Genomic DNA, 22,200 nt, shown 5'->3' with positions numbered 1-22,200 from the left:
CAGTAAACTCCCTTTCACAGGCGTTTGACCTTGAGTCAGCCTGTGGCCTCTCTCGGGCTGTTTCCCCACCTGGACTAGGTGGCCTGTAACATCCTGCCCGGCTCTGACATTCTGTGCCTACAGCTTTGCAGGGCAGAAGCTTTTAGTTAAACTAACAGCAAGCACCGAAAGGCTCTCAAAAGCACAATGTAGAGACTAGAAAAGGACACTCGCTTTGCTGCGGAGCCACGGGTGTGGCAAGCACAAGCCTCTCCGTGAGCATGGCCACCTTCTCTGGGTCTCAGTTTCTCCAAGTATAAGGGGTCCCTTTGAGTTGAGACAATCTGCATTGGATCCTGCTCCTCTTGAGTTTTAGTCCAGCCTCTCTGTCACCCCATCTCCAAGCCTTCACATGGGCTCAGGGGCTCAGGGCAAGGGGAGGACAATGGCTTGTGCAGATGCTGGGTCATGATCCCCAGGGCTTTGTGGCTCCCCGCTGAAGCCCCCACCCCCGGCTTAGAGAAGTTGCATCTGAAAACCAGGGTAAAGATCCCTAAGGCTTGTCCCCTCTCCCAGTGGGAAGAGAGGGGTGGGTCTACCGGGGCCTCGGGAAGATTGGTTGACAGAGCAGGCGATGCCCTTGATCCTGGGGGAGTCTGTCCGGGCTGGGGCAGACGGAGAAGGCTTGGAATGGGAAAAAAAAAAAAAAAGTGAAGGGCATGGTAGCTTGGGCCAGGAAAGCTGTTTGAACAAAGCAATGCTTTAGACTGCATGGGCGATGGGGAAGTGTGGCTAACTTCATGAGAGGTGGGGCTGAGGGTGACACCCAGGAGAAGGACCTCACCTCGATGTGGCCGTGACCAAGGCAGGCAGATGAGGTCTTCTGAAGCGGGGGATCAGCTGAACCAGTATCGAGTATCTGGAATCTGGAAGGTAAAGCAAAGAGCCACAGGAGATCACAGGAGAGACTTGGGCAGGGGCACAGCGGGTGGCAGAGACTCTAGAAGACAGAGGGGGGGTCTGGTTTATCGTCTGGGGTCAGTGCCAGGAAGGTCTATTTAGGAAGTGCAAATAATCTCATCTAGCCCAGGCATGGTTTTGCCAAAGCGTTTTGCTTGTCTCTGGAGGCAAACGACTGTCACTGGGCTTTGGAATCCAACAGCTCTAGACCTCACCACTTCCTCCAGGAAGCCTCCCCTGACTTTGCCAGGAGCAAGTTGGCCCCGAAGTCCTGTGCTGTCGTGGTGAAGCCAGGCCCTTCTCCAGCTCTCAGCCCAGTTCCCTCCGAGCTTTGTAACATTCGCTCCAATCTCCTAGCCCGGAGAAGGCCAGGGGACTGGACGACTACTCCTTCCCCGGGACAAACCTCGACCTAGTTTAGGGGACCGGTCTCAGGGACCAAAAGCAGCCAGAGAGAGAGAGGGGAGCGTATGTGTAAACGAGGCCCTGTGTCTCCCATGAGCTTGGGGTGGGGGGGCCCTCCGCACCTGAGACTGAGGCTGCGGCCTCTCCCAGGTCGGCCCCGTCACCTCCCAGCTGAGAGCCCAAGGCTTTGAACGGTCCCTTCCAGGAAGACCTCATTCGGCTCCTCTCCCCCTGTCTGAGGCCTCCGTTTCCCCGCGTCCTCACCTCCTCAGAGCATGGTCCAGGGGCCTGGGCCCCCCAACCCGACTCCGCAGCGGCGGGCTGTACAGATTGCTTTCCAAACCAGCTGTTTTGTGACCTTTTGTGCTTAGAGGTCGTGCCAGCCCATGGCAAAACCACTGTGTACCGTATTTATTTATTCTGTTAGTTGATAAAAAACACGACTCAGATGCCCCCGCCCCTGCTCCTCCCCCTGCGTGGTGCAGCATGACACTCTGTCGTGTGTATCCCTCTGTCTGTCTGTCTGTCTGTCTGACTTCCTGTGACGCTGTGACCTGTTCTTTGTCCTACTTGGCTAATAAAAGAGAATCCGCAGCATAGCCCTCGATCCAGGTTTATTCCCGGAGATGCCCCTGATGGGCTGAGTGGGCTGAGCGGGAGCCGTGGGTCTCAAGGTCTGCCCGCAGCCAGGGCAGCGCTGTGGCCAGTGGGGGAGGTGGCAGGCCTGCCTTGGATTGGCCACCCCCCACCCCCAGGGCCCTAACAGCTCTGGGACAGTCACAGGGAGCAGAGGGACCCGGGCGGGGAAGGACTCCATCTTCTGCTGGCCGCTTGGCCCTCAACCCAAGCCGCAGGGCAGGGCAGCCTGGAGCCAGCACCAGCTGGGGGTGTGTGGGGTAGCCTGGGGGGTGGGTCTGTAGGATGGAGGGGGGCAGCGGGTTCTGTGGGAATGACAGAAAGGCACAGTGGATCCAAGGCCAGAGCTGTTCTCCAGTGGGATGGGCAGTCTGTGGAGGGAGGGAGCGCTTTGTCCTGGGAGGCAAGCAAGCAGAGGAGGAAGAGGGACCCTGCCATGTGGCTGGCTGGAGTGGAGATTTGTGAAGGGGCTCTTTGCAAGAAAAAGGTGCCCAGCGATCTCTCCTACTCAGCCTCTATGGCCCTTGCCTGGGGTTCTAGAGCGTCTGCACAGGGTCCCTGAGCTAGAAGGGGTGGTACAAGCTTGAGTTTGGGGTCTGGGGGTTAGAGACCCCTCTGGGGGCTCCCTGGCAGAACCCCAGCAGGCTGAATGGCGTGCAGGGAGCTACCTGTGCAGGTGCCTCAGGCCACGGGGACCCCTGGGCCCTGACCTTCTCATTTCTCAGGTCGCTGCTGGACCTAGGAGGTGCATTCCTTCCTCCCCAGTGGGCTGAGGATTAGGGCGGGGAGCACCCCCTTCGCCTGGCCTTCCCGCCTCCCCGGGAGGGGCTGGCAGATCAAATGTCTGGCGCAAATCTCCTTCTGCCCCTCCCAGACCAGAGCCGTCACCGTCACCCCCTGGCCCTACATACCTCAGCCCCAGGGACACACCTTCGCTGGCAGGGAGGGCACCCCGCGGACCCTGCCATTCGAATCAGTCATCCACTCAGCACGTGCTGAGCACCTGCTGTATGCCTGGCCATGTGCTGAAGGAAGGCCCCTTGGGCGAGAGATATTTGAGCTGAGTCCCAGAGGTCCCGTGTTCCTCAGGAGGGTGCGAGAGAAGAGCGTCCTGGGAGGCACAGCGCACACACAGCTGCTGGCGAGCCCTGGGGCACAAAGCCCTGGAGCTTGGAACCCTGGGGGGTAGTGTCAGGCATGAGGAGGGGAAGGGAGGCTGGGAGCTTGGACTCAAGCCCAAGGGCCGTGGGGGGCATGGGGAGCTATTCCCAGTGGGGGTGTGGAGTGATCAGACTTGCATTTTAGTAAATCCGCCCCCCCCAAATACCTTTGCTGCATGGTGGTTCATGAGGTGGTAGGGAGCTCAGGGAGGAGGCCCTATGCCACGTCCTGCTGGGAGGAGGGTGGCATCCACAGGGGCTGGGGGACGAGGGGCGGGAGAGGGGGTCAGACTAGTGAGTGTGCTGATTGTGGGCTTGGGAAGAGTCAAGGTGCTCTGAGTCTGGGACTTGACCACGTGGTGAATGGCGACCCTCGGGCTGGGCGAGGGGAGGGAGCCTGAGCTCAGGCTGCTCTTTTGAGGCACCTTCTACTTACTCAAGGGAAGGTGTTGGGAGGTACTGGTGCGGGAGCAAGAGAAGGATCTGTCTGCGCTGCTTAGACTTCATTTAATAAGGACTTACATGGCACTTGCTCTGTGCCTGGCACCTCACACATGTGAAGTCACTCATCCTCACATGATCCTATGTAGTAGGCGCTATTATCCCCATGTAACAGATAAGAAAACGGACGCACAGAGAGGTTAAGGAACTTGCCCATGACCACACAGCTTGTAAGGGGTGAACCGAGATGTGTTTTTTGCTTTTTGTGTGTGTGTGTTTGTTTGGTTGGTGGGTTGGTTGAGATGTGTAAGAAGTTTATCAATAGGGGGGGGACATCCCTGCAAAGGATGAAAGGGGAGGACGCAGGAGCGGGAGAGGAGAGCCCTCGGCCCACAAGGCTGACCTCGGAGTCCATGCGCTTCGCCTTGCTGGGGGTCAGCAGGGCTGGGGAATGAAGCCGTGTCACTGAGATCACACGGGGGACGCTGAGGATGGGACCTCAGGCAACTGCTGACGATATGCAAGGAAGATTCTGCCGTGGCGTTGGGACCAGCCGTTCTTGGCCTGCCGTTGACCGTGAGAAAGTAACTCCCCAGTTTCCTTTTCTCTTGACGGGGGATCATTAGCCATGTCCAGCCTCCCGGGAGGCTTGGGTGAGATAAAGAGGAGGGTCTGGAGGAGGCCGAGGGGCTGAGTGGCCAGTGCGCGACCTGCAGTGGGTGCTCAGACAGCCTTGGAGGGGGAGACGAGAAAGGCGGGGTCTCCCCGGGGTGCCTCCCAGAATCCTTCCCTTAGCCCTTGGCCCCGGTGATCCTTCGGTCCAGAGGCCTGGTTTCTCGGGGGCCCTGTGGAAGGGGCCCCATCTGAGAGGGTCCTGGGGGATGGGGCCGCCCTTCCCCCCTTTCCCACAGAGCTGCTTGGGGCTGGAGCCCCCCTCCATCTCTCATTCTGCTCTCCCTTCTGGGAAAGCCGATTAGGAGGTGGCCTCCTGCCCGCCCCCCTGACAAGTTCGTCTGAACTTCCAACAAAGGCCCTCAGAGGGCTGCCGAGGGAGGGCCCGGCACCAGGAACCTGACACCACTGGCCCAGGATCAGCCCGCCTGTGGGGCTCTGCCCACCTTCCACAGGCAGGAATGTCTCTGAGAGGGGGGCCTGGCCTCTCCACGCCCTGGGGGCTGGGCCAGGGCAGGCTGGGGGACATCTGGGTCCCTCACGACACCCCAGGGGTCTGCAGACATGCTCGCCCACAGTCACACACACACACACACACACACACACACACACACACACACACACTCCCAATGACCACACGCCCTCCTCTCACTCAGCCACACACACACACACACACACACACACACATCCTCACTGGGATACACCCGGGACGCACTGGCTTCTGCACCGCACTACACGTTCTCAGGGTGTCCGTCTGTCTCTCCTCCTCATGTACACACCCCCATACGAGCCCTCAGCGACACAACCTGTGGCCTGTTGCCAGAGGTGGCAAGCCTGCCCCACCCCCAGACGTGCACTCTTCCTGCTGACTCACACCCCAGACAGCCCCCACCCCCTACACCGGGATCACGGCTCCAGCTCCCCTCTAGACACGGGCCTCCTAGCCACGCTGCCAGCTTGGTGCCCGGAGATACTCCTCGATTGCTGCCCCGGGCCTGCTGCCTGGGTACCCACGTGGGAGTCAGACCCTGGCCCGAGCGTCAGCTGTAACACCCGGGTCCTCGCTCAGGTCCATACAACCAAGCTCCCACCCCATCTGCCCTCTTGGGGACACCTTTGTAGGTGTGTGAACTGGGCAGTCACACAGGCCCCTGAGCTCAAGCCCTGTATTGTTCTGATGTCTCCATCTCAAAAATCCTGAATTATTTTTTCTGTCTTTTGTCTTTTCAGGGCCGCACTCATGGCATATGGAGATTCCCAGGCTAGGGGTCTAATTGGAGCTGTTGCTGCCGGCCTACACCACAGCCACAGCAATGCCAGATCCTTAACCCACTGAACGAGGCCAGGGATCAAACCCACAACCTCAAGGTTCCTAGTCGGATTCGTTTCCGCTGCACCACGATGGGAACTCCAAAATCCTGAATTCTTAAAAAAAGAACTCCGCGTCTTCTTTTTGTCTTGGACTCTTCCAGCTAGGCAGCTGCTTTCCCTCCCTCACCACCTTCTCCCTCCGCTGGACTCACCTGGCCCTTCTGTGGCTTTGGAAAGTCCGAATTTCTGGAAAATCCTCAACGTCTCTCACCTGCCCAAATGCCCCCACTTCCTCTCCCAGCAGAGCCTTCTCTGTCCACCCCCGTCCCCCACCGGGCAGCTGAGTTGGAGGGGTGGCGGGAACTCCTGAGAGCACACTGCTTCTCTACACCTCCTCCGAGGCTGATCCTGGGGTTCAGTGTCCTCATCTGTAAAATGGGCCAACGGCGACACCCAACTTCAGGGTTCTTTGTGAGGTTTGATGAGATAACATCTGTAAAACGCCTAGTGTTACCATTGCTATCATTATACTACGGTTAAGTGCTGGCCAACAAAACTAGACTCAGCCTCCCTGGCCGAATCATCCCCCCCGCCCCCCACCCCCCAACAGGAATGTGAAGTAGCAGCAGCGAATGAGAAGCATGGGTCTCTGAGCTCCTGGGGCGCACAGCCAAGAGGACAGCCACAGATCCGGGAGAAGTCTGAGGCTAGAATCAGGGATCAGCTTGGGGCACATCCGTTAGGGGCCAGAGATGGGGCTCAGAGTGGGGCCAAGGTCAAAGCTTTGTGCGTGGCTGGCATCAGGGATCCTTCAGGGCCAGGGGTAGGCCTCAGTCTAGGGCAAGTCACAGCTCAATGAGAGGGCAGAGTGGGGCTCAGAATGGGGCCAGGGCTGAGCTCAATTTGAGGCAGAGCTGAGCTAAGTCTGTGACTGCCACCAAGTCAGTTTCATTTCTAGCATTAATGCACTGTGGGGCCATTTAATAAGCTGCTAGGCTTCTGTGAACCTCTGTTTTATCATCTGAAAAATGGGGAGACCTCTGCCCACCCCCCCCCCAGGCTTGTGGGAATCAAGTGAGCTAATATTGGAAGTGAAGGATGAAACCGCTGCCATGGCTGCTAATGACTCCAAGCCTGGTTCTCTGGGGTGCCCCCCTCACCCCCTACCCCTGCCAGGCCCCTGAGACTGTGCCATCATCCTCACCAACGTCCCCAGCTGCGGGGAAACCACCACCCAGCCTGGGATCCTTTCCAAGAGGAGTCTGGAGATTTCGCAAAGCCCTTTGAACAACAAAGGCCACTGGAGCGATATTTCCTCCTGGAGGCTGACCGCCCAGTGGCTCCTTTATCTTGGCAGCCAGGCTTGAAGAGCTGTTCTTGGAAAGAGCTTGTGTGGGGCGTGTGTGGGTGCGGGTGCGTGTGCGTGAGAGCGTGTGCTCACAAAGCCGCTCTTTGTTGAGGTCCCCACCTGAGCAGGCTGCAGACTTGGAAGCCTGGGTCCTTCAGAGGTCACCCCATCCTTTCCCTCGCCTCCGACGGCACAGACGTGCTGGGCGGCCAGGAGGGCGGGAACTTTTTCTTTTTTCCTTAAGATTCTCCCCAAGGGGAGAATTCCAGGAAAGAGGAGCCCCAGGGCCTCAGGAAGAATGCGGGCTAGGCTGAGTGAACAGGACCATGTGGGAGCGATGAAGGGGAGGGTGGGTTCTTTTATTTTTATTTGTTTTGTCTTTTTAGGGCCGCGCCTGTGGCACATAGAGGTTCGCAGGCTAGGGGTCTCATCGGAGCTGTAGCCACCAGCCCACACCACAGCCACAGCAATGCGGGATCTGAGCCACGTCTGTGACCTGCACCACAGCTCACAGCAATGCCAGATCCTTAAGCCACTGAGTGAGGCCAGGGATCGAACCCACAACCTCATGGTTCCCAGTCGGATTCATTTCCAATGCGCCACGACGGAACTCCCAAGGGTGGGTTCTTTTAGAAGGTGCAGAGTGTCCTCAGGCCTGGGGTTCCTCTGCAGCCTGCACCGCCCCTCTGGAGGCAGGGCTGCTAAGATGCCTGAAAGGCTTGCCTCTTTCAGAGTTCCATTCAGTCTGGAGTTCCCATCGCGGCTCAGAGGTAATTATGAACCTGGCTAGTAACCATGAAGACGAGGGTTCGATCTCTGGCCTCACTCAGTGAGTTAAGGACCCAGTGTTGCTGTGAGCTGTGGTGTAGGTTGCAGACGAGGCTCGGAAACTGAGCCTCGTTTGCTGTGGCCCTGGCGTAGGCTGGCAGCTACAGCTCCGACTGGACCCCTAGCCTGGGAACTTCCACATGCCACACCTGCAGCCCTAAAAAGACAAAACAAAAACAAAAACAACCCGCCCCCCCCCAAAAAAAAACCACCAAAAAATAAAAACAGAGTTACCTTCAGTCTGTTCTGGGTAAGCCAGCCACCTAGAGAAAGACATGCAGCCAGCAAGCCCCGACCTGCCTCTTGAACTATGGGATATGGGAGAAGTCCTGCTGGGGCCTCTGTCCTTATGTTTAAGTCAGGCTTGGACGGAAGCCCCTCAGAATGGACTGGGTGGAAGCTCCAGGTACACACACGCAGGACCTGGAGTAGCTGGATCTGCAAAAGGAATCTTTCTGTCTTCTTTTCTCTCCCTCCCCCATCAGGATCCTGCTGAGCCCACGCAGGTGGACAGGGGTCAGCGTGGGTGTTGCCTACTGGAGGGCCAGGCCTTTGGATGCTCTGGGGATTCCTGCTACAGGTTCTCAGAACAGACCTCCTCAGAGGGGCCCTCCAGTTCAGTCCTCAATGGGGCAGGAGTCACTGACACCCCACCCCTGCCCACAGACCTGCAGGGACGGGGAGCTCATTACCTCACGGGACAGCCCACTCCAGGTCTGACTGTGGGGAATTCGGCCTCATTTGAGCTGAAACCTGCCTCCTGCTCATCAGGCCTGGCCTCGGGGGTGGGATGGGACACGGAGAACACACCTACTCACGTTGCTTTGGGACGTCCAGTCAGAGTGGGCCGCGCGGTACCTCACACACTCGCCGCGCCGTTTCCCTTGTCTGCTTCTGCTGACTCCGCTCCTGGAGCAAAAACCTATCCCTCTTCAGAACCCAGCCACAGGCACTCTCTCCAGGAGGCCTGGACAGATCTCTCCAGGCGGGGGTGGGGGGAAGCCCCCTGCCTCTCTTGACCCCCCCCTCCCAGCACCCCCACCCCCAGGCCCAGTCCTTACCACACCCAGGTGGAGCTCCCTGAGCAGGCGCTGCCATGGGCAGAGCCGGGCTCAGCGTCGTCGTGGAACCCACACTGCGTTTGTCCGAGTGGACTGGGAGCAACGAGAGGGCCGGGCTCCGCCTGGGACCTCGGGAGCGCCGTTCCTCTCTGGTCTTGCTGTGCCACCTTGGGCAGGCCCAGGCCTTTTCTGGGACTCTGTTTCCCGTGTAGAGGCTGCAGGGTAGTCTATTCAGGCGGCCTGCCTGCCTCAGGTGGCCTTGGTTCTGAATGCCCTGCTGAGACTTCTCTTCTGTGTGACACCCACCCCCAGTTCCCTCAGGTGTGCCGTCCAGGGCCTCTTCCCAAGCTGAACCGTATGCCCAGCTGTGGGTGCAGATGGGCTTGGAGGCACGCAGGGGGCAAAGGCCAAGCAGCTGCCCAAGAAGAGAGGCGAAGGGGTCTCCAGGGTGGTGCCCAAGGATGAGTGAGCCCCCTCTAGCCAAGCAGGGCCTTGTCCTTTGCTTTTTTTTTTTCTTTTCTTTTTCTTTTTTTTTGTCTTTTTGCCTTTTCTAGGGCCACTTCCCACAGCATATGGAGGTTCCCAGGCTAGGGGTCGAATCAGAGCTGTAGCTGCTGGCCTACGCCACAGCCACAGCAACGCGGGATCCGAGCTGCATCTGCGACCTACACCACAGCTCACGGCAACGCTGGATCCTTAACCCACTGAGCAAGGACAGGGATTGAACCCGGAACCTCATGGTTCCTAGTCGGATTTGTTAACCACCAAGCCACGATGGGAACTCCGCCTTGTCCTTTTCCATTAGGGATGAGGTTGGGCCTGAGGCCAAGGCCATAGCCTGGTCCCCGTCTCTTCTTGGGGACAGGGCCCTGTCTTGGCACAGGCTTTATGTCCCTCCTCTCAGTCTTGTCCTCGTTTCCAATGTCCAAACTTAGTAACCGCCTCCGGTCTTCGCGAGGTGGATGGGAGGGGCCTCAGTCAACCCACGTTTCTTGAGCACCGTCTATGGGCTGGACGGAGCCTGGCAACTGGGGATGCGGTGCTGAAGCACAGTCCGTCTCCGTCCTCGTGCCCAAGGCACTCAGTCCTGGGTGGGGAGACAGACAACAAACAGACCAACACCGAAAGATACATTTAGGGTGCTGGTGATAGGTTACGAAGAAACTCAGAGCTCCCTGGTGGCCTAGGGGGTTCAGGACCCAGCATTGTCACTGTCACTGTCACGGCATGGATCACCTCTATGGCGTGGGCTCGATCCCTGACCTGGGAACCTGGAACTTCTGCCTGCTGTGGGTGTGCGCGCCCCCCCCCCCGCTCCAAAAAAAAGGTTCCGAAGAAACGAAAACAGGGAGTGGGGTCCCGGTGCAGCTGAGAAGACAGATGGAATGATCATCCCTGGAGCGAGGCCAGACAGAGCACAGCCAGGTGGACAGCGGTGAGGCAAGAGGCTGGTGCAGGCCCGGGGGCAGGACTGAAGGCACTAGGGGAGAAGGGGCGGGGGCGGGGGTGGGCTCTATTAAGCTGATGACTCCAGGCCCTAATCCTGGGCCAGGCCTAGGCGACTAGTGTGTGTGTGTGTGTGGGGGGAGCACCCCCCGCTGGGGTGTAATTTCACGCTGAAGGGCCTGATGGGGCGTCCCAGGGACTGATCCTTTCTGGATCAGAAAACTCACTTCCCTTTGTCGCATGCAGGGCGATTAACGCCTTAACCCTTTGTGGGCTGGCCCTGGGCCAGCCCCGCCCCACCACACCTCCAGCCCCTTGGGACCTACCTAGCCCAGAGCCCTTCGCCTCCAGCCCCGACAGCTCCTGGGCTGGGTCCGGTCTGCGGGGAGGGAGAAGCTGTAATTGCAGAAAGCCGGGGGACAGATTCCAAAGCCGCTTGTCCATGTCCCTGTCTCCTCACATGCAGCTCCCCAGGCCCTGCGCTCCCAGAGAGGCGAGCTCCCCACCCCATCTGCAGGTTCCCTTCCAGCTCAGTTCAGGTCGGCTCCTTCAGGAAGCCTGGGGGTCGCATCCACCCACCACCGCAGCCTTCCCACATGTCCTATGAAGGGGTCCCTCCCGCTGGCCATAAGCCGTGCAGCCATAGCCTTCTAGTCCCAGCGACCTCTCAGGGAGGAGCGGACGCTGCCCCCCACCCAAGGCCCAGGCCCTGGACACTCCCAATCCACGCGTCCAGTAGCACCTGAGAGCCCTAGCCCTTTTGTCCAAGGCCGCCTTGCAGGCCTGGGCAGGTCACCCGCCTCCCTGCCCCCCCATCTCGGTTCAAAGACCCCTCAGGAAGGTGTAGCACCTTCTGGGGCCCTCCCTTGGCGGCTCTGAGCCTAACTTCCCGCAGCCCCAGGTCCCCCCGAAGGGGGAGGGGGCAGGGCCTGGGCTGGGCCTCCCCTGAGCTCCCCGGGTCTCTAAAACCCCAGCCCCATTAAAAGAAAGTCCCTAAATGTTATTTACACTTCGGAGTCTTAAAAACCATTAACAAAAGCCACTTAATTCAATTATCTTCCCGGCTGGCTCGGTTCTCAGCACCGAGCGCGGGCCTCCCGGCCGCCCCCTCTCCCCCCCACCCACTGTCATTGTGTCGGGCTAATGAGGTAAACTGAAGCGAGCCCTGTCCCCCCTGACAGGTTTATGAGAATTTAATAAAGCGTGGCCGGGACCAAATGAGTTGCCTCAGCCTTGGAGAGCTCATTGTCTTCGGCGTCAGCGTTTTTGACTCGAGCCGCCCCCCTCCCCCGCCCCGGCTCCTGCCTGGCTCGCCCCCCACCCACCCCCAGTGCCGCCCAAGGTGAGCCCGGCCAGGGCCTGGCAGAGGCCAGCTTGCTGCCCCCAGCCTAACCCTGACCTGGGCAGGGTGCTGCCTCAAACACACCAGACCCCAGGAATGTTCCAGAACCTCTGGGAGGCCTACTTCCAGCCTCCATGCTCCTGTCTCCCCTCCACTGCTAACCTGAGGCTGGGGCCTGGCTGGGGGCGCTTCCAGCATGATTCACTTTTTCTTGCTTGTCTGCTGTGACCAGCCCGAGTGAGGGGGCCTCTCTCCCTGCCAGGGAACAGGATGGGGACACAGGCCCTCGGTCCCGAGCCGGTCACCTTCTCTTTCCCCGAGAGATAACAAGGGATGGGGCACAGCCAGGGGGCATGAGGGCCTTGCTCAGGTTTCCACTGGAGTCAGAAGTGCAGGTGGAAGAGGTGCCTGGGCTGGAGGCTCCCAGACACACAGGCAGGGGACCACACCCAGGGCTCCAGGGGCATCTGGCGAAGGCCCAGCTGTCCTTCCTCCCTTGTGTCCTGGACAGCTTAGAACTGGCCTTTCTCTGGTTCTCAGGCGTGCAGTTTCTAGGAGTTTTGGAACCATTCGGAGACCCAGAATTCCTTCTCTCTCCCTCAAAACTGCTTCCAGAAGTTACTTCCTTCTGTTCCGGAGCCTGGCCTAAGGTCCTTAAGTCAGTGGGGCATGGGGACAAGTCTTAGGGATCAAGGCTCAGTCTGTGACTGTGATGAAAGCTCAGTATTAATCCAGAGTCAGGGTTCAGTGTATGGATCAGGATCTAAGTTCAGGTTGGGACCAGATTCAGGACTCTGTGACCCGGGTCAGGCTCAGTCAGTCGTCAGAATCAGGGCTTAGTGCATGGATCAGCGTCAGGGCTCAGGTCAGGGGTCAATCTTTGGTACAGGTCAAGGTTCAAGTCAGAATTCAGGCTAAGATCAGGACCAGGGTTCACTGTATGGACTGGGCTGGATCAAGGCTCAGACTGTGGTTAGGGTCAAGCTCAGGTCAGGACTCAGTATGGATGAGGGTAGGGGCTCAGTCTCCGACCAGACCTAGGACTGGCCTGTGTCTTTGATAAAGGATAAGCCTGTGTCCCGCCTCAGGGCTCCTTCTGTGATAAGGTCAAGTTCCAGGGTTGGAGGTGTCACTTAGTAAATTTGGGTGCCTCTAACTCTGCCCCCTTTGTGCACACCCATCTTCCCCTTCCCCACCTCCTCAGGCCCCGGGGCCTCAGAAGAGAAAAGGAAGTTGCCGGGGTCTGGCTGGGCTGGCATCTCTATCCTCTTCATGTGCCCAGGGTGCCCTCTGGTGGCAGGCCCCAGCACTGCCGATTTCCTCCGTCAGCCCATCTATTTGTCCATCGCCTATTTAGGGGAGCTTGGCCCTCAGATGCATCCTTTCATGCCCACAGAGCCAGCTCTATATTCCTGTGCCACCTCCCCTCGCCACAAAGTAGAGAATGGGAATTGGCCAAGGGAACTCCCACACAGATAAGGGACTTTTCTCCCTTCCTATCCCGAGTCAGGCGTCTTGATAATTCCGTCGTGTGGGGGACCCAGACTCTCGGCTGTGTGATACCATTCACAACTTTTACTCATTCTGCCATTCAGCCAATATTTGTTGGGTACCTACCTTGGGCCAGGTAGGCACAGAGTGAACAAGCCAGACGTCCCAGCCTCTTGGAGTTCACATTCCACTCCCTTTTCCTTAATCCCCAAGTCCTAGTGCACAGACCTCAGCAGAAAGGCGCTGGCCCAGAAGGTAGGGTGAGATCCAGAACTGGGCATCCTCTAGTCCCTTCTCTCTCCTGGATTCAGAGACTGGACGACTCTAGGTTCCGGCTCCCAGGCTTCATCTCTCCTCCTTCGAGGCATCTGGACCCAGGGCTTCGCCACCACCCACAGGTCAGCGGCTTCCGCATCTGCATCCCGGGTGCTGTCCTTCTGGAACTCAGGGCTGCAGCTCCTGCTGGGCAGCGCCCCCGGCTTCACAGACCTTGCGTCTGGCCACAGCCCTTGCTTTCCTCCACCACACACCCAGCGGCTCAAACCCAAATTCTAGAACTTCCTCTGGGATTCCTCTCTTTCACTCCCTTTAAACTCGCCCGACAGGGAGACCTCAGAAATGCATGTAGACTCTGCCCAGCGCACGGCCACCACTCTGGTTCCGGCCCCAGCACCTCTCCCAGCAGTGACCTCCTGATCCCGCCCCTCTCTTCCCTGGTGTCTCTCAGCATGCTCTTGCCCACACAGCAGGCAGAGCCAGCGGTACAATCATAAATCAGATCGTGTCACTTCTCCGCTTAAAACTCTCCAGTAGCTCCCATCTCCTGGAGAATAAAATCCTCATTCCTCCCCTGGCTTCCTAAGCGTTACGGGAGCGGAGCCACACGCCCCCTCCCCACCCTCTCCAACCTCATCTCCTGCCCTTGTCTCTGCAGCCCTGCTCTCTGGCCCTGACACCCGGAGGCCAAGTTCATCTTTGCTTTTGAACTTTTGCAATGACCGTGTTCTGAGCTTAAAATGTTCTTGCTCTAGACCTTTGCATGGCTGGCTCTTGTCAGGCAGAGTCGCCTTTTAGAGATGCCTTCTCCCGCCATCCAAGTCCCTCTGTCGCACCTTCCTATTGTGCTGTTCTGCAGAGCATTATCCATTAGCTGATGCTTTTGGTCTTGTTTGTTTACTTATTTCATTCTCCCGCAAGTAGAGCAGAAGATCCCCCAGAGCTTGTTGACCAAACTATGGATACAGAGTAGGGCTCGGGAATCATCTGTTGAATTAATTAGTAAAATACGGTCCTAAGTGGCTGGCCTCGTTTCTTCTGGTGAGAAGAGAGGGAGGGAAAAAATAAAATAAAATAAAATAAAAAAGAGGAGAGGGAGGGATCCTGGCCCTTCACTGGGCTCCCTCTTGGCCATCAGTAGTTCCCCCTGTGAGGTGGGGTTCACAGTGCCACCCCGAGCTTCCTCAGGCCCTAGGCAGCAGCTCTCCTTTTCTTTTATTTATTTTTTATTATTTTGCTTTTTAGGGTGGCACCCGTGGTGTACGGAAGTTCCCAGGCTGGGGGTTGAATCGGAGCTCCAGCTCCAGCCTACACCACAGCCACAGCAACGCCAGATCTGAGCTGAGTCTGTGACCTACACCACAGCTCATGGCAATGCTGGATCCTTAACTCACTGAGCAAGGCCAGGAATCGAACCCGCATCCTTATAGATCCTGGTCAGGTTTGTTTCTGCTGCATCACAACGGGAACTCCAGCACTCCTCCTTTTAGAAGGACCAGCTGTATGTCCTTCACTGCAGCTGCTGGGCCTCTGAAGATAGACCCTGGAGCCTCAGCTCTGAGTCTTAGGGCCAGGAGTCGGGGTGGGAGGGTTTAGCCCTCATCCCAGGCCCCCTTGGCAGTGTCCCTGCAGGAGGTGCAGGTCCCTGCTCAGATTCCTCAAGGCCAGGGAGCGTGCTACCTCTGTGCTGTCAGAGTCCTCACTGCCCACAGAAACTTGCCCCCCTCTGCCCCCTTGGAGCCCCCGATCTGCCCTCAGGGCCCGGAGCCTGGCCGGGACGGCCTGCAGGGGTACGGGGACAGAGCTATCCTCCAGCCCCCTTGTGTGTGGAGAGCAGGACTGCCCGGGGGCCTCGCTGGCTGCTCAGTGGCTGGACTGCCCTAGAGGGGCCTGTGGAGTGTGAGCGGAGGAGTTCCCCGGTGGGGCAGGCCTGGAGAGATATCGGGGCCTTTGCTGTCTGAATGGAAAGCTGGCCCTGCGGTATGGAGCATATCTGCTGGGGTGCCTGGGGAAGGAGAGGGGGCACAGATGGGACAAAACGTGACTTTCAGCTGGGGGTGGCAATGGACGGGAGACTCCAACAACCCCACCCCCGCGCCCCACCGTTTTCCTCGCATTCTCTTCACTCACACCATTGTTCTGCAGCCCACTGCCTTGAATCCTGCCACCTGCTCACTCGTCCTCCCCAGCAGCCAGCCAGGCTCCCAGACAGGATCTGGAAAGTCTTCTTAGAGAAGCAGCCCTGAGGGTGTGATTCAAGGCCTCTGCCAGCAGATGGGAGAGGGGTAAGGGCTGGGCCTGGCATTCTGGGGCTAGAATCTGGGGTGCCTCTTCCTAAGAAGGTGGTGGGAGAAGGGTGGCCCAGACCACACCCAAGGCGGCACCAGCCCTGGCCCTTCTCACCCCCTGCTCCACCGAGGCAGCAGGTGGCGTCTGAGGCTGTGGACCAGTGAACCAGAAGACAGGCCCGGAGTCTGGGGAGGATGTCTTCCTTACGTGCGCGCCTGTACACACAGGTGCAGGAGGGATGGGGAAGGGCTCTGAGAAGAAGTCATTAGCGGCTAGATGCTGCAAAGGTTAGGGCCACTGACCCATGCTAATTAATAGAGAGGACCTGCTCCGCACCCACCGACAGGCACTCACTCTTCTCCGGGTCAGTGGGAGGGGAGACAGCAGGAGAGCCTGAGGGCTGGGGTGGGAAGCAACCTGGCCGGGGCAGAAGAGTAGCAGAGCCCAGCCAGGAAAGAGAAAGAGAGGCTGGGGAAGCCAAGGGGGGGGCTGGGCAGGGAGTCATGGCCAGCAGGCTGGGCACGGCTTGCCAGCATGCATCCCTGCAGTGACGGGAGGGGCTGGCCCAGGGTTGCAGCGTCTCTCGCCGGGTCCTCGGCCCTCTTATTTCTTCCTGCCGGGCAGCCTGCATTCCCCTAGCAGAGACCCTCACCCACCTGGACAGAAGACAGGCTGAGCTGAGGCTCTGCACGCCCAGCCAGGCCAGGAGAAAGGTGTAGGTTTTGCAAGACCTAGGGAGCCCTTTCCCCTCACTGTTTCTGCTGGGTGATCTAGACCTCAACGCCCCCCACGCACCCCCCACACTCACACGCGATGTCAGACAGTATCACCCCAAATACTCCCCCGCTCCCCTTCTTATACACGTAGCCAGGCAGCCTCATCCACCGTCACACTCATATTCATCCAGTCCCCCTCGTCCTGTTTCCACAGATGTTCAGGCACCCACGGTCTCAGACCGACGACGTTTCTTCGCAGCCACACGCTCTTCTCCTCTGGGGCTCCCTTCCAGGTCTCCAAGAGGGGCTGGTGCTGGAATGATGAAGCGCTTGGCCACAGGCTGGGAGGACCACAGGATCCGGGGGGGCCTGGGAGTCAGTCCCCCACCCCCCCACCCCCTGGGCTGCACCACGGCAGAGGCAAAGGACTTGACTCCAGAGATGCTTTATTGTGAAGCGAGGCCCAGCGGGAATGCACAGTGGGGATCACGGGGAGACCTTCAGGGTCGGGGGAGCCCCCTCACAACGCCTCCCTGCCCCCCCCCCCCCGCCCCAGCGCGGCTCCCCCTGCTTCTAGTCAGGCGGGAAGGATGGAGTGTGCCCAGCCCAGCTCCCCTTGGCCCTCAGCCCCGCTCCCAGTGCCCAATGCCGTGGGTGGCAGGGAGGAAAGGTCCAGCAGCCCAGTTCCCTGCCCTCCGGGAGGGAGGCGAACGAGGGCCCCACCGACGCCACCCGAAGAGGCCAAGGCGCTGCTCCCTCCGCAGGAGTTCCAGGGATGGGACGGAGGGGACTACCTGTGCCCCAGCACCGGCCCAGCATGAAAACTGGCTTTTTCTTGGCTTTTTCTCTTTCTGTCCCGAGGGACCTGGGACAAGGGCGTCGGGGCCAGGGACCCGGGCCGCTAGGGGGCGGCGCGCTCCCGGGGCAGGTCGAGCTGGACCCCGTCGGCGCGCGGCGCGGCGCCGGCTGCGGGCGCCGGGGCCTCCAGGGCGAAGGGGCCGGGGCCGGGGCCGGGGCTGGAGCGGCCGGACGACGCGGCCGAGGCGGCGGGGCTGAGCTGCACGGCCGTGGTGTCCTGCGCCGTGCGCTCGCTGCTCTCCATCTCCAGCGCCACCCGCCCGCCGCCGCCGCCGCTGCCCCGGCCGGGCCCCGCGGCGGCCGCCGAGCGCGAACCGGGCGCGGGCCCGCGGCGGCTGCACACGCAGCAGGTCGCGAAGAAGCCGAGCGCCAGCGCCAGCAGCGCCGGCCCCACGACGAGCGGCGCGTTGTGCCCGGGCACGAAGGAGGCGAAGGCGCCCACCAGCGTCACGTTCACGCCCGCCAGCAGCACGCACAGGCCGCAGGCGCAGAGCAGCGCCGGCGACGGCGGCCCGGGCAGCCGGGGCTGAGCGCGGCGGCCCGCGGGCGCCCGCGCCGGGGGACCCTGGCGCTTCTCCGGGGGCGGCATCGGCCTGCGGATTCTGGGCACTCACCAAGCTCTCTCCTGCCGCTGGCCCTGGCCAGCCCACATGTCAGGGGCTCCGCTCACCGTCGAACTGCGGGCACAGAGCAAGGGAGAGGTCAGGAGGGCATCTGAGCTGCCCGCTCGCTCCCCTCGCGGTTCGGTGGCCAGGTTCCGCGCCTGCGAGTGTAAAGCTCACACCAGGACATCTCGGCCAGTCCCCGGCCCCGGGCCCCTGGGAAGCAACCGCCCACCCCGCGTGGGATGAATCCTTCCCCACTGGGTCCCTGGAGTTCCTCGTGGCTGGTCTTGTCATCCTCCCTCCCTCCTCCTCCAGACAGGCAGGCCCTCCACCTCCTCTCCTCCGGGAAGCCTTCTTTAGTTGAGTGAGTTAATAGCGGTACAGGGCCCGGCAGTGCCTAGGTGCCCCTTGAGTAAAAATCATTATCCGTCCTAATCAGAGAGCAGCGGCAGCTCTTGGGACTCAGGGGCGCTCCTCCCCTGAGCCATAGAGGCCCTGGAAATCATCCCGTCTATAGCCCTAGCTGGTCCAGAGGCAGAGCCTGAAACTCAGATCTAATGTTTTACCCAGTATCCGGGACCAGGACCTCATGACCTGTTGCTGGGCCTGGGCACCGCCCCCTAGGCTCTGGTTGGCGTAGCAATGACGTTAACTTTCCCAAATATCATGTGAGGCCTGGAGCGAGTGACCGTGTGAGAGTGAGGAGCCCCTGAGGTTTTAGATGGTCAGTGAGAAGGGACAGTCCCTGCATGGGTGAGGGCGGAGCAGACCCAGGGTCCTGAGTCCTTCCTAGAGGGCATTCTAGTAGATTCCAATCCCAGCTCCCCCAGGAGTCTACCGTTGAGCCTGGACTCAGAAGCCCAATCCCTGGGTATCAGGATCCCCTTTCTAGGATGTTCTTGTATTGACTGTGGGATCCATCGCTGGATTCGAGAATTCTGGAAATGCACACAGAAGCCAAGGTAATGTAATCAGAGTCTGGGGAATTTAAGACATCTACTTGAGAATTCTGTTTCAGAACATGAAATCACAGATATAAAGGCCCTCAAAGGATGAGGTTATATCCTGGCACTGTATTTAACAAAGTATAGAAAAGGGCTCCGAGTTGGAAGGGGAGGGGCGTAATCAGATGGTACTGCTGGTTGGCACAGAGCAGGCTGGATGCGTGATAGAACACGACCTGGACAGGCGGCCTAATTCTCTGTGCTTCAGTGTTAACACCTGTAATGCCACTAATAAGAGAACCCACCTGATAGAGTGTGGTGATAACTAAATGCTTTAAGCTACATCAAGTGCTTAGAACAGTGCAGGGCATAGTGAGGATTCAGGGTTACCCATGTCACCATGGTGGTGCCTGAGAGACCAGGGGCTCGAAGGTCTCAGATCTGGGGGTCAGTCCTGTCAAGTGTGGAAAGAGATGTGGGAGGGCCTCAGAGACAGGCCCTGAATTTTCCTTCCTGACTCCAAGCGGAGCGGGAGAGAACCTGATGATGGGTGTGTGAAAATGAGGACCGGTGCCAGGGAAGGGCAGCTGGGGTCCTCGCCCTGGACGGGTCTGGCCCAAGCAGGTCAGAGGGCCTGGGGGCCACCTGGGGGCCCGCCCAATCTGGAAACTCCAGGGCCCCCTCCCCTGGCAGCATGGAGAGAGGTGGACCTTCTCCAGGGACTCTAGCCAGAAGCCGACACGTTACGCTGGCAGGAGTTCTGAAATCCCAGATCCTGGCAAAGAAAGCACGTGTTGACCCTGGAGGGCATCTACACGCCACAGATTCCTCAGGAAGCTCCATAAATGCAGGAACCATCTGCTCCCTGTAATCTGTAGCTGTTGGTTCTGCCAGGCAGCAATATCCACCATCACCACTGAAGGGCTACAGCTATTTACAGTTTGCAAAGCACCTTCATATCCACGATATCACTGAAGATTACACCTGCTTGATACTTATTATTATTTTTATTATTATTGTCTTTTTGCCTTTTCTAGGGCTGCTCCCACGGCATATGGAGGTTCCCAGGCTAGGGGTCTAATGGGAGCTGCAGTCGCCAGCCTACACCACAACCATAGCAACGCTGCATCTGAGCTGTGTCTGTGATTTACACCACAGCTCACGGCAATGCTGGATCCTTAACCCACCGAGCGAGGCCAGGGATCGAACCCAAAACCTCCGGGTTCCTAGTCGGGTTCATTAACCACTAGCCACGACGGGAACTCCAAACAGGGTGTGTTTTGTGTGTCTTAAGGAGGGTAAACTCATTTTGCTCCTTCCTTGGCTTAGCACACTCAGTTCACCTAAAGCAAATACCTGCCCGAAAGGCTGAGTTTCCAGGGGCTAATTGGCGACGAATGATGCTTATCTGGCTGACTGGAGAAATTGGGGAACTCCCAGAGTCTTCACCCCAGGCAGAGAATGGGCTAAGGGCAGATGCACTTTTTCCTGAAGCTGCCTGCACCCTGGTTCATTGGGATCTGGGGCTCGCAGCGGGGAGGCGTTGAGGGTGTTGGGCGGTTGCACTTGAGACTATGCTGCCCTTCTCATCGGGTGGCCTGTGGCCCTGCAGCCGGGGCTGTTGGATGCTGTTTTGTCATGGGTGCTCTGGCTTGCTCTGCTGTGGGGATCACTGGGGCTCTTCCCAAATCACTCCCCCCCCCCCCGCCTGCACACGAGCTATGACTGCACTTCCTGGCCCATTTGTGATGGGGTGGGGCTCTGTGACTGGTTCTGGCCCATGAATGGTGACATCTGTCACTTCCGGGGTGGCCCATTTCATTTCAGAAGCAGGGCCCTCCTCTGCGTTGGCGCGATTGCGGTCCCCTCGGAGCGCTTTCTGCCTCCTCCCGCCCAGTCCTCAAGCCCACTGCCTCAGCAGGAGGGAGGTCATGGCTCTGGATCTTGGCTTTGAGGATGGGAGAGCCTTCTCCTCAGGGAGCACCCCAAGCGGCTGAGCCTGTAGAGATCACCTTGGTTGATTCCCTCGTCTACGCCTGGGGGACACGGAGGCCTGGAGGGAGTCTGCGGCCAAACCAGACCAGAGCCTGGCCTTTTCCCACACAGCCAGGGCTCTGACCACGGCCATGTGGCTGCACGTGACCCTGGTCCAGCAGCGGGCGTCTCCCGGGCCCTGCCTCGGCCTGGGGGCGGGGGGCCTTGTGGACTCCATGTGGGAGTCAGGTCCATAAACAGCTTGAAGCAGAGGCTCTAGACGCTAGGGGCTGGGCCTCAGATGACTCGGGTTCTTTGCCTTTGGTCTGGCTGGGCAACGCGGGAAGGCCAGGCCACCCTCTGGGTCTCGGTTGTCCGAATGTGAAGGAAGGGTTTAACCAGGTTATTATCTCTGAACCTGGCATCCTGCTGCCAGTGGATGGTGGACGTGGACGTGGAAACTTACTCAGAAGTCACTGCCCATTTGTCGGAAGAGCTCCACGAGAAGGTACATTTAACTGTAAGACGGCTGTTCTTTGCTCTGGGCCAGGATTAAGCCATTTCCCCCACTACCTGCCTGGGGGGTGGGGGTGTTCTGATTTGGGGGGAGGGGCACTCACCCTGGACAGGGGCGGTGCTAAGCACCTTCCCCGCGCTAACCCATTTACTCAATCCTCAGCCTGGTTCATAGTGAGAGCCCGAGGCTGGGGAGGGGAAGCACCTGCCCTGTTGACTCCGTTGTAACAGGTAAAGCTGGGATTCGGACCCAGTGCCATTAGATTGAAAAAGCCATGCTCTTTCTGTTACACCTGCATTCCTGCTGCCTGGAAGCTGTAGAGAGGTTCGATCATTTTCAAAACTAGTCGTTGACGGCGATGGTCCGACTGAACATCCACAAGCTTGGGGCCCAGGGAGGGAGGCCCCAGTAGGGGGATGCAGAGCTCCTAGGGCGGGGGTCTCATCTGAAGCTCCTTCAGGTCAGCCTGCTCCCCCACCCTCACCCCAGGCCCTTCATCTGAGATGCCTTGTTCTAGAGCAGCTGCTTGACCGGGGCAGCTGCCAGGCCTCCTGGCCCCAGGTTCCTGCTCCAAGGGCCCAAGAGCCTCTGGGTGAGAGGGCTGGGGCTTCGGTCCAAGCGTCAGGCACTGGTCCCAGGTCCCTGTCCTCCACGTGAGATTGAGTCCTTTGCTTGCTCATTCTGAGCTCTTTACCCCTCACGGAAGAGCCCCCTGCTTCCCTAGCCTTAGCCCTGCTCTTCCCCTTCGGGTGGGGGAGTCTGGGCCAGCCCCCTCCTCAGGGAACCTCCCACCTCACCATTGCTCATTGCCGGCTTACTCACCAGCCTGGGGGGAGCACTCAGCTTCTGCCAACCGGGTTCCGCCTGCTGGGAGCTCCCAAAGCTGCCACCCCCCGCCCCCAGCCAATCCCATAGCTCCCCTACCCCCGCCCAGGCAACAG

The 22,200-nt window shown here is 59.3% G+C and overlaps 1 protein-coding gene across 1 annotated transcript; it reads right to left on the bottom strand.

The window, feature by feature from the left end:
- Positions 1-16,920: 16,920 nt before the first annotated feature.
- Positions 16,921-18,780, bottom strand: TMEM275 (transmembrane protein 275). The gene has a single exon (XM_047792837.1). It carries the CDS (start codon positions 17,806-17,808, stop codon positions 17,263-17,265), a length of 546 nt encoding a protein of 181 aa, XP_047648793.1. The 5' UTR covers positions 17,809-18,780; the 3' UTR covers positions 16,921-17,262.
- Between the last annotated feature and the right edge of the window lie 3,420 nt (positions 18,781-22,200).

This window comes from Phacochoerus africanus, chromosome 8 (genome assembly GCF_016906955.1).
Source record: "Phacochoerus africanus isolate WHEZ1 chromosome 8, ROS_Pafr_v1, whole genome shotgun sequence".
Taxonomy (NCBI): Eukaryota; Metazoa; Chordata; class Mammalia; order Artiodactyla; family Suidae; genus Phacochoerus; species Phacochoerus africanus.
Note: the sequence above shows the minus strand (reverse complement) of the source record. Positions and strands in the feature narration are given on the sequence as shown.